At 37.4% G+C, this 16263-nt stretch overlaps 2 protein-coding genes across 2 annotated transcripts; both read left to right on the forward strand.

Moving 5' to 3' along the window:
* Positions 1 to 2492: 2492 nt before the first annotated feature.
* LOC135936708 (protein takeout-like) lies at positions 2493 to 4385 on the forward strand. Its single transcript, XM_065479632.1, has 6 exons — positions 2493 to 2653; positions 3450 to 3542; positions 3593 to 3752; positions 3810 to 3943; positions 4007 to 4159; positions 4215 to 4385. The coding sequence occupies exons 1-6, from the start codon at positions 2578 to 2580 to the stop codon at positions 4376 to 4378; spliced, it is 780 nt and encodes a 259-aa protein (XP_065335704.1). The 5' UTR covers positions 2493 to 2577; the 3' UTR covers positions 4379 to 4385.
* Positions 4386 to 7997: 3612 nt separating this feature from the next.
* Positions 7998 to 16215, forward strand: LOC135937549 (uncharacterized). The gene is made up of 12 exons (XM_065480703.1): positions 7998 to 8232; positions 9469 to 9561; positions 10405 to 10558; positions 11322 to 11455; positions 11516 to 11665; positions 11957 to 12110; positions 13616 to 13722; positions 14325 to 14423; positions 14753 to 14906; positions 14964 to 15097; positions 15256 to 15411; positions 15549 to 16215. The coding sequence occupies exons 1-12, from the start codon at positions 8154 to 8156 to the stop codon at positions 15707 to 15709; spliced, it is 1575 nt and encodes a 524-aa protein (XP_065336775.1). The 5' UTR covers positions 7998 to 8153; the 3' UTR covers positions 15710 to 16215.
* The last annotated feature ends 48 nt before the right edge of the window (positions 16216 to 16263 follow it).

Consider the following 16263-nt stretch of genomic DNA (forward strand, 5'->3'; position numbering starts at 1 on the left):
TTATATACTTAAACCCCCTCAAAAAAAGTAAAAAAAGTGTAGCATCTTAGGGGGTAGGGGGTAAAAGCACCCCTAAACCTTTCAGCTGGTTAGGGTAGGTCGAGACGAGTCCAACGGTGGGTAGTTTTTGCAATTCTGATGATTAGAACCCGAGTTTTGAGATTTGCAAAAATGTCAATATTTGAAAATTTTATATTTTCTTTTCGCGCGCCGCTATTACTTGAAAAGTTTGAGACCAAGAAAAATTTTAAGCACACCACTGGAAAGCTCGTTTATTTTTCTAGGTAATCATATGCATAACATGTGGGGTCACAGATCAAATTGCGACGTAAATTACGAAAGTAAAATCGCCGGATGATGTTGTCGTCGTGCCGGACGCTCGACACGAATCCTTAAATTCAATATATCTCGCGATCTATGAGAGTGCCCATCGATTTCTCTTCACCATTCGATTCTACGCATTTAGGGCTACATTTTTTACGTTTTCATGAAAAAAATCCGAGGGGGCGTATTTTGCGATATTTTTAACCAAACATTTGGCATGCGAATTTGTGACCTTGACCTTTGACCTACAAATTTTTGATCAATGGCAAACATGTTCTACTCAAAAAGTTACGCCTGGAGTTGAAAAAACCACATCGAAATTCCAATCTGGACCGAAGATAACTTGATATTTCGGATTTACTATCTGAAAATTTCAATTTTCGAAAATTGCGATTTCCCAACAAAAGCCCCCGAATATTTTGCTCAAAATTTCAGGTTACACACTATGAAACATCCCTAACAACATATGTAAAATTCAGGATGGGCAAATAAAGTCGGTAAAAATTGACAATTACCCTTAATCCTATCGCGAAAATCGTCAAATAATATTAATATTTCTATTTTGTTAGCTTCTAACAGTTTAAATGTTTCTTTATCTTCTTTGTTCAATTTGATTTTGTGTGACTTTATTTGTAAATACGCGGTAATAGGAACTAATTAGCTTCAATTACTATATCGTTGTATGTAGACAAATAAAAAAATTAAATAAATAAATCGCTAGAAAACTCCGATGATATATAAATAGCTCCACATAATGATGGCCATGAATATGAATCCTATATGACCTGTCAATTTTCAAATGATAAATATGAATTACTGAACATGGCGAGATAAAATTATGCTTCTCTCACGAACCTGACGATCTGGAACGATTCACTTGTCAACTTAATCTAACAAGAAAATAGTAATAAGATAACTGCATAAAGCATCAATATATTAAATGGAGAAAAAACTCCGCACGGGATGCAAGCTTTGCAGCATCGATTTCCTCTTTCTCGCTGCAGATCAGATGCATCCTTTGACTCTCAAGAATCATTCACCTGCCGCAAAAATCCTTGACTGGAGCGTTGCAGGAAAGCGGAGATTAATATTCACTAACAGTATATAAGCTGTATTTTTTGTTTGAGACCATTAAATATAACTTTTCATAAAGAGATACTGTAGACAATTGAAATTAATTACTGTGGTCTCGTCAGCGTTGTTTATTGTTTATGCAATGACAAAGGCAACTTTTGGTTCATATTTGGGGAACAAACCAAAAAGAGGAAAGGAGAAAATCGGATTCGACCTCAATAGCAAGGACAGAACAATATTTAATATATTATCATTACCAAAAGTCGTAACCATATAATTTGTCGCATTCCAGAAGGTTGCGATTTCTTGTTTTGTTAAATTGAGAAATTTCACAACTGTGAAAAGGGTTATTCGAGCCGACTTTATGCAACCCGCACTTTTATCTTGCTCAACACGTTGCATAGCTGCTGAAATTATCAAGTTAGCGCACAATTGATAGCAACCGACTCATTTTCAACGATATTACTTTAAATGGCAAGTGGTGAGGTGTCTAATTAGCAACAATCAAGTTTTTCTAGTTGTCATTAGAATGTTATTCTTATGAGACTCAACTAGTATGCGCAATTAACGTTTTCTTTGAGGCGCAAAAAGTGCCTTAACTGGAAAATAGTGTGCATCAGTTATGCGTGTTTCGCACTGCAAAAAGTGAAGAAATTATAGATATCGAAACTCAACTCTAACAAGAAAATACACTGATTCGAAACATAGAAACCAGTGCATATATTATATAGTTTAAAAAGCTGGACACGCACTCAAGTAGAAATTGTGTGGAGTTAAATTCACGCGCTGGGCCGGCCGGGATTCCCCTGCTCTGAAATTTGTGTGCGTCCATAGGTAGCAACAGCGGCCAAAACCTGGGACCCGGCAGTGCGTAAATACGGCGGCTCTTGTTCTGTGCGTGAGTGTGTTTATTAATTGCAATAATACTGCGTGCAGAGCCGCTGAGAAAAGAACTGCTTTGCGAGTTTATCCTTGGCATTAACCTTGGCGGCCGGCCGGTCAGTCAGCCGGGGCAATAATCATCGCAGGATCGGAGTAAACCCAACCTCGGCGCTTATCGTTCGCTTCTCTCCACCTATTCCGAGGCATCTGCACCACGTGCCCCTTGTTACTAGTATAAAAGGTGGCATCAGTCCGCCGACCTGTACACTTTTCTGCCTAGATTCGTCGCAGAAAGAGATGACAATGGTGCGGGTGAGCGCCAGCATGGTGGCACTTGCCGTCCTTTTCGCTACTACCTCCGCCAGAAAACTTCGTAAGTTTGCAAAACATTGTTTCCCGCAACTGAAGTTACGGATACAATTTTTTTCTATTTTAAAATAGCAAACAGAAAATATTTTCAATTATAACAGCCCTCTATACTAAAAGAGCAAATTAGAAACATTGTTTGATTTGTTAAAAGTTAACCAGAAATAAGTGTTCGTCAACGATGAAGAGGATAGATTGTTTATTTTAATATTATTATTTTGTAACAAATACGCGTATTTTTATAAATTTTAAGTATAGCAGATATTAGTAGTTCAGCAATCAATAAGTGTAAAAGATACTTCATTTCTAAATATCCATATCTGAAGTGCACTTGAGGAAAAACAACATCTTGAGCAGCTGAATATTCAATCTATATACGAAAATTCGTTTGATATATGTGTGACGATGATAATTTACGTCACTGTCTGAAACGTGTTAATTTTTGTGATCTGACTTGAAAGGTCGACAAGACGACGATGACTTGATGCGTTGGTTATCGTCACTGTGAACCATTAGTTTCTGCTTGATTGAAACAGAGAAAATCATACAGCTTGAAGGCAGAATTTTTATTGACTAACTTGTTGCCTATACGAAGCTGCAATTTAAAAAAACTGCGATTTAATAAAATAAATCATCATGTAGTAACTGATTTTATTCCTCAAACTCTAGTTAATATTTTGGAAAAAAATTATCTGTTAGTTAGGTCTTTTTAGCAACAATATCTGTTAAAATTGTTTTCTTTATTCCAAAGAGGAGCATGCAGTAAGCAAGTAAATTAACCTAATTCTTCTTTCTTTTTCCAGCTGCTGAAATTAAGCCTTGCTCTCGAAACGACCCCGACCTGAACAAGTGCGCCGTGTTAAACGGAAGAGCGGCAATCCCGAACATTTGGAAAGGTTTGATTGTTCATTTTTAGTTATCATTCCACTTAAATTTTTAATTTTAGGAATCCCTTCTTATGGAGTGCCTGTTTTGGACCCTTTGCGGATCGACCTGTTGGACGTTGCTGAGCCCCCTGAGGGTTCAACTCGTCAAGTGTCACTCTCACTAAAAATGAAAGACGTTGACGTTGTTGGACTGAGAAATGCTAATCTTGAATATGCCAGGTGAGTTTTTAGAATATAATAAATATATTACAAGCAAAATATAATGATTTTCCGCAGAATCGACCTGGCCCGTGAAAGGATGAGTTGGAAGCTCACTGTACCACAAGTGGCCTTGTTGGGAAAGTACACAATTAATGGCAAGGTGTTGCTTCTACCCCTGAGAGGACGAGGCGACATGAACATTACTTTGGGTAAATACATATTATCTTCCCCCATTAACAATCTGCAGCTGTGATATTTGGTTTTTGCCTCAGAAAATGTGAATGTTCACTATGGGTTCAACATGGGACTGGCCCCAGGAAAGAAGGGAGAACTTTACCTGAACCCTGCCGACAGCAAACTGGAATTCGATACCACCAAGGCACATATCAACCTGGAAAATCTTTTCGACGGAGAAAAGACGCTGAGTAAGCTTTCTAATGTAAATTTGAGACTGAAATGATTTTATTCTTTTCGGGGTAGGTGACCACATGAACCGGTTCCTTAACGAAAACTGGCGTGAGTTGGTGCTTGAGTTGGGCCCCCCGATCGCAGAGGCGCTGAACCAAGTGCTTACCCAGCTCATGTCCAACATTGCCAAGACAGTGCCGATGAAGGAGGTTTTCCCTGAAGTTATCAGCAGATAGTTTCCTACACAAGTCGAGTCACATTAATCTGTAAATTTTTCTGAAACGAGAGAGACACGAATTCAATAGTCTGCATTTAAAGCCACTTGCCCCTCCAGCTGAAAATGATGACACGCGCTATGAAGTAAAGCTTGACTTTTAAATATCTTGTCAGCAAAAGGAGAGCGATGGATTACTCTATTCCCATTAGAAAATGTAGAAATAAAAATGCTATCTTAATTAAGCTAAAATATTTTTGGCATTTCATTTCTCCTGAATCTTAATAATTTTTATCTGGCCGATGCGGCCAGCATATTGTTAATCACTTTTAAACTACGGGCATCATTTGCAATATATATGTGAGAATCGGGGTCGAGTGTGGGCTGGATGCCTACGTTTGACTCGCTCGCGTTGCCCCGTCCTTTAGAAACTGGGAGGCGTGCAAAAGCACTCTAACCCGCTACTGGCGGCGTTACACCTTTCCAGCATGCGTGAATTAATTTTACGGGATGGGAATGTCTTGCGTATCAAGAAAAGACCTTGGTGTGGAGGCAAAAGCATGGTGTTCATTTTCTAAACTGAGTTTCTTCCACTTAGACTTATTAAATTGTATTACATATTCATATTCGTTTGCGATATTTTTGGAGACGTTAATTTGTCGCTATCAGGCAATTAGTTACCTAAATAAAGATAATAATCAACAAAAAATCTAGTTGCATTTTATTTGTCAAGTCTAAAATAAATTAAATCAGAAAAAAATAAACTGTATGTAAAATACCAAAAATGTACAAAAAAATTTGCTCTCATTGAATGTGCCAATTTATCAGATGGATAAAAAATATAGAGTTCAAACTATTACAAATAATATTGAACATGGAAACAACCTCGAGTGGTCGCATATTTCAGAAATATTCGAAAAACTATTTTTTGTTCTTTGTTGTAACTAAAATATTTTTCCTGAGATAATGGGTGACTATTCCCCAAATTATGACACATATTTTTCTACATTTTTCCTTATTCCAAATTGATTAGCTATTCAAGGAAATTTATTTGTTTATACATTTTCATTTATATATTATGTTACTCACAGATTTTATCACATTTACCATAATATGGTAAATATGATTATTTACTCTTCTTTTGTTAAAAGTTGGCAATAATATTTCTTTCGTGTCTTTTCTGAATAATTTGATTTGGTTTCTTTTTCTAATTTCTTTAGTTGTAATCTCCTTTTGTGATTTCCCAGTTGATATTTATATGCTAACTCATCTATGACATACTCTCAGTGAGTCCAAAAAACTCGCTTTAGTTGAATAGAGACCGCAGGCATTAGGTGGTTGCTCCTTCATTTCGCTATTAAACAGAAAGGAAAAACTTCGTGCTTAATGCGCTTTAGATTTTTTGCCTCATCTGCTTTCGGATGAATTCATTCAATGGAATCATAATTATTGTTATTCGCTATGGGCCAAGTCCGTGAGATCTGAAGTGTTTTGGAAAAGGCATTCTTCCAACAAGTGGGTACCACCAATAACAGTCGATGACGGAGCGAAATGCCGATCGAAATTATATATAGCAAAAACAGTGGCGATGCTACTTTCAGTTCTCTTCCGAAGCCAACTAATTTCAGAAGTAATATAGTATTATTATTTCTTCTTTGTTGTTGACCTTGGTGTGCGTCGGTGAAAAGGATTTCCATCCTGGCTGCGGTTATCTCCAAGCAATTTCGCGAAAGACTACACCTGGAAACCAAAAGTGTGAAATAAAAAGTTTCTCTTGGAAATTTATTCATTGTATGGGAGACAATGCATGCAAATGGAAGCATATAAAGTATGATTTAATTAACAAATGACCTTAAAATCTTAGTGATTTTTTCGCCTGTCCAACGTGCATTTCAATTGCTCGAAAGAGAACCGCTTGATGTGTCAATGGCAATGATGAATTAGAGACCGAAGAGCACAACTTGTTTCTACTTTTTTTTAACAGAAAACCATTCATTAATAAATTGATATCATTGGCAAGTCGGAAGTAAATGACGTTTTAAAACTTGATTTAACCAACAAAAGCTCGGCAACAGTTACCTTGTTGACCGTGGCAAACGGACCCGGGTGAAGGAAAACCCCGTCCATTAACAACTTTCAATTATTATTGTCTGATGCTCACATCAAAAGGTAAACGTGGCCAAATATGGACATTTCAGTGTGAAAATGAGGTGGCTTGCACCTGATCTTTTGGTTCAAGCCAAGAAGATGCCATGTTTCTTTTTGACAGTGCAAAAGGCGCTGCCCAACTTCTTTTTTTTTATTATTTTGAGGGCATTAGGTCATATTGGCGAGTATCCAATATATAGTACTTGTTTAACAGAAGTATCGCCCATTCTCGCATGCTTACTTTTTGTAATTGACCTGTGATACTGTAATGTATTGTGACTAAATTTGAGAATAAATAAACACACACAGATATATATGATCACAACACAATGTCAATGCCCTCCACTTCACATGAAAACCCCCCTGAAAATTCAGGTGATTAAAAATGTGTTTCAGCAGTGACATCATGGAAAAATAGGAAATTGTTTTTCTGTTTGCGGAGGGCATTGACATTGTGTTGAATTATTACGTCCACGATTTTTCTTCTCCAGTTCGCCGTAAAACTTAGCAAAGAATATCGAACCATGTGCACTTTTTTTGAAAAAAAGGAACTGATATATTTTTAGAACTTCTGCTCGGCACATTCCGTGGCCGAATTCCAATAACACCACCGAGTAGATAACATGGGGCTCGAGTGGCCGCAGTGGAGCTTGGGCCCAATGCGGCCATCTTTTCGCCTCCCTGCACCAAGGTCTTTGATTGAAGCTCCAGACATTTGTCCGTAAAAGACTAAAAAAAAATTCAAAATCAACCACCTGCACAGTAATTTATAAGCGTAATCAAAACAACATAATATTTTAAACATTTATAACATATACCTTGTTGACCATGACAAAAAGGAATACGAGTGAAGGAAAACTCCATTGATTAACAACTTTTAATTGTCTCAGGCTCATACCAAATGGTGACACTATCAAAATTCTCGAAAATCAAATTGTATATGAGGTAAATTTCCTTGAGAGAGCCCTTCGCCATCGCTTTGATGGCTCCACAACAAAATTCCTTGCATTCCAAAGAGATGATTGTGTCATTTGCTCGCGTGCGTAGCCAATATCAATATTTAAGGACCTCAGCCGTCTCATCTTTTTGTGTCTAGTTTTTCTGTTCTTCAGTTTTCTCATTTGATGAATAAATAAACTTTTATAAATATTTAACCTTTTGAAGTGAAAATTTATGACGGCCATGATCTGAAAAATCTCTTGGTTTGAATGGAGAGCAACCTTATCTATATTTATATATTAATGATCTTCATCCTCACTGAATCGATTTAATTTATGCGATGCACTTTGAGATTCATAAGCAAAATTTGGCTAAACTAATACAAAAGCCAAATGTTAAGTAACATAAAGTATATACTAATTATAGTGTGCTCAGCCAGGAATTAATGTGAAGAATGCTTTTAAAATAAAATTAAAAAAAAGCGGAAGGATTGATTAACTAATTGACGGTTTCCGTAGCCGAGCAATTGTTCTAAAATCCTGAAGCCAAGAATAAATTTAGCAAGCAGTGGATACCTTGAGCGCTCATGTTTGCTGTATGAGCAGAGCAGGGACTTAAAGTTTGGCGGGGACCGGCCACCACTCGCAACGTGCTATAAAAGCAAGGCTTACCTGTAGCTCGCGGTCAAAGACGCCAGATCAGAGACAGAGATGCAGTGCTGCAAACAAATGCTCGCACTCACCACGGTGCTAGTGGTGCTGCTGCCCAACAGCCTTGCCAGGAAATTGCGTGAGTCTTTGCCGATTTTCTTAATTACTTTTCGCCTTCGTGTTCAAACTTCTTCGTCGCAAGCTTTTATGAGACTTCCTAGTTTCTTTATCCACTTAGCTGAAGGCAGCTAATTATGTGAATATTTGCAAGAGTTTTAGGTTTAACTGGTCATCTTCTAAAGAAATTTAACTAGTCTTCTCTACTAAAGAGAAAGTATACGTCTGTAGAGAAAATAGCTTAAGTTAACAGATTAGAATTGTTCTAAATCGTGCAAATATAAACATCAAAAAGTTTGAATGAAAAATATTTCATTAAAGAGTTTAATTGGGATCATTGGAATCGTGTATTTATATTTTTTACAATCGCCTTCAGAGAAGGTTAAACTTTATTCCAATTCAACGCAATAAAAAATTAATGTGACACACTTATATCTGCGTAAACATTTGCCTGAAGTCATGAAAACATGGCCGTGAAAAAAAATCAAGTGTTACAATCTCAAGCTCCAATTATATGTGCGGTGGAATTCCAGTTTGTAGTGATTACAGATATAGATTACGCAAGTTACTCAACAGCAATCGCGGAGAGATAATTCTTTTCCTCGCTCCTTTGACTCGCTATATGTAAGTGAAATTCGCTCAGATAGAAGAAAGTGTACGCGCGTGCGGGCTCTATAAATAAATAAATAAATAACCAACTGCTATACGTTTCCTTTACTAGAAGGAAAGGACGTGTGTAGTTCTCCATACCTTCCACTTAAAGAGAAAGAATGACGTCAAACGAAAAGCTTTTGCTGGAGAGATAAAGATAAAAAAACTCACACCGTGCTCGGAGACTTGAACACTGGAAACCGTCGCGACTTAAATTGCCGACGTCCTTGCCTTAAGCTCGGTGCCGTAAACGCAGACTCCTTATTTGCAGGAGTTTTCTTTTTATTTGTCTGCAATATGGATTGAATTATATGCGTTTTCCAATGTTTTACGATACACTGCAGGTGCTATATTTCTTCCCCTTAATTGAACCACTTCGGTTTAAGATTTTTTGCACACACTGGCTGGATGAATTATGTGAATAATTTAAAAATTAATAATGTTCTGCACCCACGTGCATCCTTTTATATTGCGACCATCGAGTTTGGATTGGTTTGGTTTTGTATTTTAGCCGTGCGCTTCTAACTAAGCGCAAAAGGTAGAAATTTTAGGTTAGCCAATATACCAGAGCAGTGTACAGTATGCGATGATAATTGTTGTTCAACAGCCACTGGACTGAAAGGCTGCTCGAGAAACGATCCTGACCTGAATGACTGCCTGCTGAATAGTGCTAATGCTGCTGTCCCCTTCATGAGCAAAGGTAAATTAGCTCTCAAACATTATAAACTAACTTGGGAAAATCTTGCAATCTGGTTCTGTTTAACTACTTTGAACAACAATTATAATTAGGTTTGGGTTTTCACAGAACACAAGCTTTTTTCCTTCTACGTGAAAACCAGCCCATTGGCTCGCATTGTTAAAGCATTCTCAGGAGTGTCAAAGCAATGGGAGATTTAATGTCAGAGTTGGCAAAAGGTGGTAGGTTTGGTGAATCGAAATGCTCAAATAGTTCAACGGGCTGGGAGGCGCACCGGCGCCGACTCGCCACTTGCTGGTTTGCGCACCTTTCCAGCGGCTTTAGGGACAAATGTCTGGCGTTTCAATAAAATGACCTCGGTGCGGGGAGGCGAAAAGATGGCCACATTGGGCCCAAGCTCCTCCTGCTGCCACTCGGGCCACTTGATCCATGTTATCTGCTCGGCGGTGTTATTAGGATCTGGGACCCCGTGAGCTCATAGCCCACGGGAAGTGCTGAGCAGAGGTTAAAAAAATAAATCATTCGTCACTTGTGTCCTGGTTGAGTAGAAATATTTATGGCGAGAGCTGAAAATGCAATAAAATAAACCCATTGATGAAATCCGTTACATACTTGATCTTTTATTTTTTTTTAACTGCTAGCCGTAAATTCGAATAGAAAAAATTCAAATTAATGTGTTACTTTATTTGATTTAATGCATCGTATAGTCAGGAATTATTATTTTGTTACTCACATGTATTTGGCACAAAGGCAAGAAAATTAACTTAGATCTTGGAATTCTTTATTGGGTATTGCCTTGTGGATAGCCCAATTCTTCAAAATTGATAATTATATTTTGAATTTCAGGAATTCCATCGTACGGGATCTTGCCTATGGACCCGATGCGTATCGAAGAAATGGGAATCGATGACAAAGGCTCCAACAAGCCGGTGGCAATCAATCTGATCATGAAGAACGTCGACTTGGTTGGCCTGCGAAATGTTAAAGTGAACAAAATTGCGTGAGTTTGGCTTGTTCAACACTCAGCGCCGCTAATGATCCCTGTGGGCTATACTTGACGAGAGAGAAATGTCTGCTCGCAGAACAAATAATTGAGTAACCATTCGTGCACACATCAAGTGTGGCCCAACACAGTGCATTAAAGAAGCCTTGATGAGAGCCGCGATTATTTGGACCACTCAACCCAACGCGGAACTAGCTTTTTGTGGTTTATCTAATGCATAAAGTAAACACTGGTTGCAAATAATATTAACCCAGAACGAAAGTTAATTTAAAATACGGACTGAGTGCTCATCAAATGTCGCACATTATCAATCTTCTAGTACCGTTTAATCTAGAACTTAAGTAAGAATCAAATATCATATTTCTGATATGTCATTACGCTTTCAAACTCATCAAAACCAGTTCGTGATTTTCATTTAACTATTTGTAATTACTCATAAAATCTGCTCACTTCTGACTGTCATTTAACGCTTTTGTAATAACGGTAATGTTCTGGGTGTGGTGGTTCAAAGTAAAATTAAGGGAAAGCGGCATTAAAAATAGTTTTTATCTTATATACAACAATTTTTTAATACCAATTAAATAGAGTAAAATAGAGTAATTAATTTTAAGTCTCGATTTTGATGGAGATGTAATATTAATGTTTAGCAAACTTCCAGGGTAATTAATTTCTAATCTCTCCGTGCTTGGAGTATAAACTCGAATAATTCAAAGTCCAGCATGTATTTAAAATATTTTTAAATATTTTAAAAAAATTACAGATTCAGCCCTGATAGTGACAAAGTTTCGTGGACATGCACCACACCATATTTGTCTCTGCTTGGAACATACGACGTGTCAGGGAAGATCCTGATCCTTCCCATCCACGGCAAAGGATCCATTAACATCACAATGGGTACATTATTTAACGTTAGCAACTACAAAAAACTAAGTAAAACTTTTCTCACTGCAACAGAAAATGTTGAATACACCTACAAGTTTGACGTGGAAAAATTCTCGAAAGGCTCTAAAACTGGATTGAAGCCAAAAAACCACGAACTGGACTTCAATACCACGAGGATTAGAATGAATTTGGAGAATCTTTTCAACGGCCAGAAGGAACTGAGTAAGTGAACGTTGTTTAAAGAGCGTGACTCGCCAATGAGTTGAGTGCCGTGAAGATTATGCAGCACGCACCACGCCCATGTAAAGGAGTTGCATAATCAACCGAACACAAATATTATTCAACCCTCAATCGCGTATTTTCATTTCATCACAATTAATTTATTTCATTTTATTTTTGCTTTCCAATTACATCGTTTTATTAGTGGTGTTCCAAAACATTCATTAACTTAAAAAGCAATAAAATTGCATGGATTTTAAATGCATTTATTTGATTGCTCTGCAATGCCAACAGGTGATCAAATGAACGTTTTCCTGAACGAGAACTGGAAGGAGTTGGTCGGTGAATTGGGCTCGCCGATTGCAGAGGCTTTGAGCGCTGCTACAAACCACCGCGTTGAGGCAATCATGCGGCACGTGACCCTCGAAGAAATGTTCCCTGAAAACTAGTTATCAAGCCAAAAAACTGAGAAGTTTACTAACCCTTTCGCCACCAACCCAACAGCAGCTAAATCAAGCAATCCTCTCAACGCCAGTAGTTCCTCTCAATATTAACAATAATTCTTATTAATCGATTTATCATATCAACGTGTACAAGTGCGAAAGTGAGCGACGAACACATTAGCCACTTGAGAAGGTGTCTTCGCCGTTTCTGTCGATCTAAAAGGTTCAAAAGTGTTTGTGATGCAAACTTAAAAAATGCTTTTGGGCAGTTGTCAACACTATTTCGCCTATTTAAGAATAAACGAAGTGACCTCCTAAAGGAGTGGCATTTTTCCCTCCCTATCTTCCCCACTGTTGAGAAATGAGTAAGCCGAACACTTTACAGCACTTGCATTATTCCACTGGTTTTTCACATCTAAATTAACTTTAAAAAGACGGATCGCTAGCATGGAATAGTTGACTTCACTTGCAAGGTCATCAAATGCCTCTCCGCACTTTATTCATATTGTGGAAGATGCTGTGCGTCCTAACTTAACCATCAATTTAGACATCTCAGTATTCATATTTCGACGTGAAAGTGACATAAAGTTCCAATTTTCCTCATAGAAAGGTAAAAATTTGGCCGATAATTCCATCAACCAGATGATAAGACTTGGATGTTAGATTTGAATGCATTTTTCCATATTTTATAATATGGACAATTTTGTAATTATTACTTATTTGGAGCGGAAATTGTATATTTGCAAATAACGTAATTTGATTGGGCATTGAATCTTTGAAACACTGCTGACTGCTATAAATCCTATCATGGATCTAGTTTCAATTTTTCTAAAGATGTAAATGAATATGTTTTCCTTTACAATAATTATGAGATTAGGAAGTTGATTAAGTTACCTGATCCATAATTTTACCTTCAGGAGAGCCACATCGAGCAATTAATATATAGTTAAAAAGTTATTTTTTGAGCTCATTAATACCAGGAAACATTTTTGTATGTTCTCTCATCAAAGTAAGCTGATAACCAGCCAAGGTCAGCTGTAAAAGAAGCGGAAGGCAACCACCAAAAAAAGCTAAACCGAAATTGCGGTGACCCACGCTTTTATATCAAGGAAAATTCAGACATCTCGATATAACGAGTGTTTCGCTAATAGAGGTATTTATGTTAACATGTCAATGTCAGGGTTGAGCGGCGTGTGTCGATGCCGAACGTCGTGGACGGGGAGACGGCCGCGTGTGACGCAAACGCTCGCGTCTAAAAGCACGCGAATCAATGGATCAAAACGCTTCACTTAACTCTGTTGTATTATATAATTTTGAAGTGGCAGCTTTGCGCTCGCTTTGCATATTTCTGCGGCAAAAAAGCGGCTGCGGCTGAGGACCTGTTCTTGCATGTCGAGGAGTTTGTATATAAGAAAGTGACCTTCAGGTGCAGAGGCAGCGCCAACCAGTGGCTCGCGAGTATTCCGTAAGAGCTGAAGGAGCACGAGGTATAAAACACCCGAAAATGAATTGCTGCCGCTTTTCTCAGAGCAACCATGAAGCCAGTGAGGACTGTTTCGGTCTTGCTGCTTGCTCTGCTACAGCTCGCTGCTGCTGCTAGGGTTTACAAAAAGCTACGTGAGTGCATCTTGATAATTTTATTTAATCCTTATTTTATTGAATTAAATTTTTTCTGTGTCTTTAAAAATTACATTGCAGATATTTTTACAAAAATTCAAATGTTATCAAAGGGCATCTATGCAATATGTTACTAGAATGGCTAGAATGCAAAAAGACCTTTTAATTTATTTTCCCAATTTTTAAATTTCCCAATTTCATTTTTTCATAGACATTGCCAATATTTTTTGTTTATTTCGAGAATTAAGTTGAAGAAAACGATTACAAGTTTTTGGATCAATAGTTTTGATTATGTAAAATGTTTAAACAATTAATGGGAAAGAAAATTTGAAGTGTCGATGGAAATGTTTTTATTTCCTTATATTGAGCTGACTTTATGACCATGCAGATTAAAAGAATTAAAACAGAATTGATTCCGCCGATTATTTGTATTACAATTTAGTTAATAATCCCATCTGCGTACTTAGCTATGTTATTTTGATTGTTATTTATAACTAATCAGAGTAGATTGGAGTTTTTTAATAGAAAATGTTAAAAAGTAAACTGCCATTCATATTGAAACTTAATATTTAACTAAATAATTTAATTTCTAACATCACCAGCACAACAATTGAAGCCATGCTCAAGGAACCTTCCTCAGCCCAAACTGGAGGCGTGCATTTTGCAGTACGGAAAAGCCGCAATTCCTCACCTGGCCGAAGGTACGAAGTTTGTAGCTGAAAAACTCTGCTCCTATGAAATATTTTTAAACTTTATAAGTGTTTCACCGGTCACCATATGTGAAAGACAAGAAGCCTGCTCTTGACTTTCGAAATCAGGCCGAATGCAACTGTTCTCGATTTTACGACTCATAATTAAATGCGTGACTTATGGAAAGGAGATAAATTTGCCTGCTAACGCATGAATTGCATAAAGTAATTATATTTTTTAAAGTAAACTTGAGTGCGGGTGTTGTGAAAATATTTAAAAATCATAATTTGTTTTATGATTGCTGCATGCACACCGCCATAACCCAATTGTGACATTACAGGTATTCCTAGCTACAACCTTTTGCCATTGGATCCCCTTCACATTCCGGAATTACGAGTTGACGACAATGGCAGTACAAGAACCATTAATTTGAAACTGACCATGAAGAATGTGGACATCATCGGGCTAAAAAATACTCAATTTACTGCAGTGAAGTACGCTTGATTGCCCTATAGATAAATTGCGATTTTACTCAAGGAAAAAATGAATAGGAATGACCTGACGAGTGGTGAGGTCGAGTGGAAATTCTTCATCCCACAAATCTCACTTTTGGGCCAGTACAACGTGACCGGTCGCGTGCTGTTGCTGCCGCTGCGAGGCCACGGAGATATGAACATAACGCTTGGTGAGAAACTTCTCTAGATTATGAATTATGAATGCATCAAAATGAGGTCTTAATTAGAAATTAGCACACGCACTCTTTGCAACTCTTGCTTTTTAATGTCATAAACTTGCGTCGTTAGATCATGAATTATTCTAATAATGTGTTTGTTTTACTCTCAGATAATTTGGAAGTGATCTACTCTTTTAAGATGAGATTTTTGCCACCGAACAAAGATAACGTGGTATTCCTCAGACCAGAGGGAAACACATTGGACTTCGAAACGTCAAAAACGTACATTAACCTGGAGAACCTTTTCGAAGGTCAAAAAGCTCTCAGTGAGTAGAATTTTTTTCAAATTCGAACGCCGCAACCGTCTAATTTTTGTTACAAAACGAAGTTAATTATGTAACCTGCGGAATAGACGTCATTCGCTGCGTGATTAATTAACTGATCGTTTCGGTTTCGTCCGTAGGCGACCAGATGAACGTTTTCCTGAATGAGAACTGGCGCGACTTGGTGTCTGACCTTGGGCCGCCAATTGCAGAGGCTCTGAGCACCGCCACCAACCAGCTGATGCTTACACTGACAAAGCAGGTTCCTTACGACGAAATCTTTCCAGACACGCCTGTCTGAGGCCGTCAACACTGCCCATTTAGGATTTAAAACTATAACGTCGTCGCCAGAGTTGAGCATTTAGTAAATTTATGATGTACAAAGTACTGTTTTTGCATGTAAAAAGTAGAGGCAAAAAAGTGTTTTCTGCAAAATTCTTATTGCAGAAGGAAATATTTTAATATTTTTTTCGCAACTGTAAAAACGTCATGTGCAATAGATAAAACCGACAAAACATTTTTTAGCACAAGTTTCGATGCTGATTCTCATGAAATACTGGTTTAATTTTCCGGTTTTTTCATTCGAAGGATAAAGTAAAAATAGATTAAAACGATCTCGCCTAGAAGCGTGATAGAGGGTAAAGATAATAAAGTGACAAAAATCTTTCCTTTTGTAGCAACTATTTTCCTTTTATTTACATGGTAGAAACACAAGCGTCACAACCACTATGTCACTGACTCGGATCTTCCTTTTTATTAATTAGCGTTTCAACACCAAAAATGTTTTAATAAAAACACTAAATGATATATCTTTTTGTTTATGTATCGATAAAATGTGTAAACCTTTACTTTTTA

The sequence above is a fragment of the Cloeon dipterum genome, chromosome 2, assembly GCF_949628265.1.
Source record: "Cloeon dipterum chromosome 2, ieCloDipt1.1, whole genome shotgun sequence".
Classification (NCBI taxonomy): Eukaryota; Metazoa; Arthropoda; class Insecta; order Ephemeroptera; family Baetidae; genus Cloeon; species Cloeon dipterum.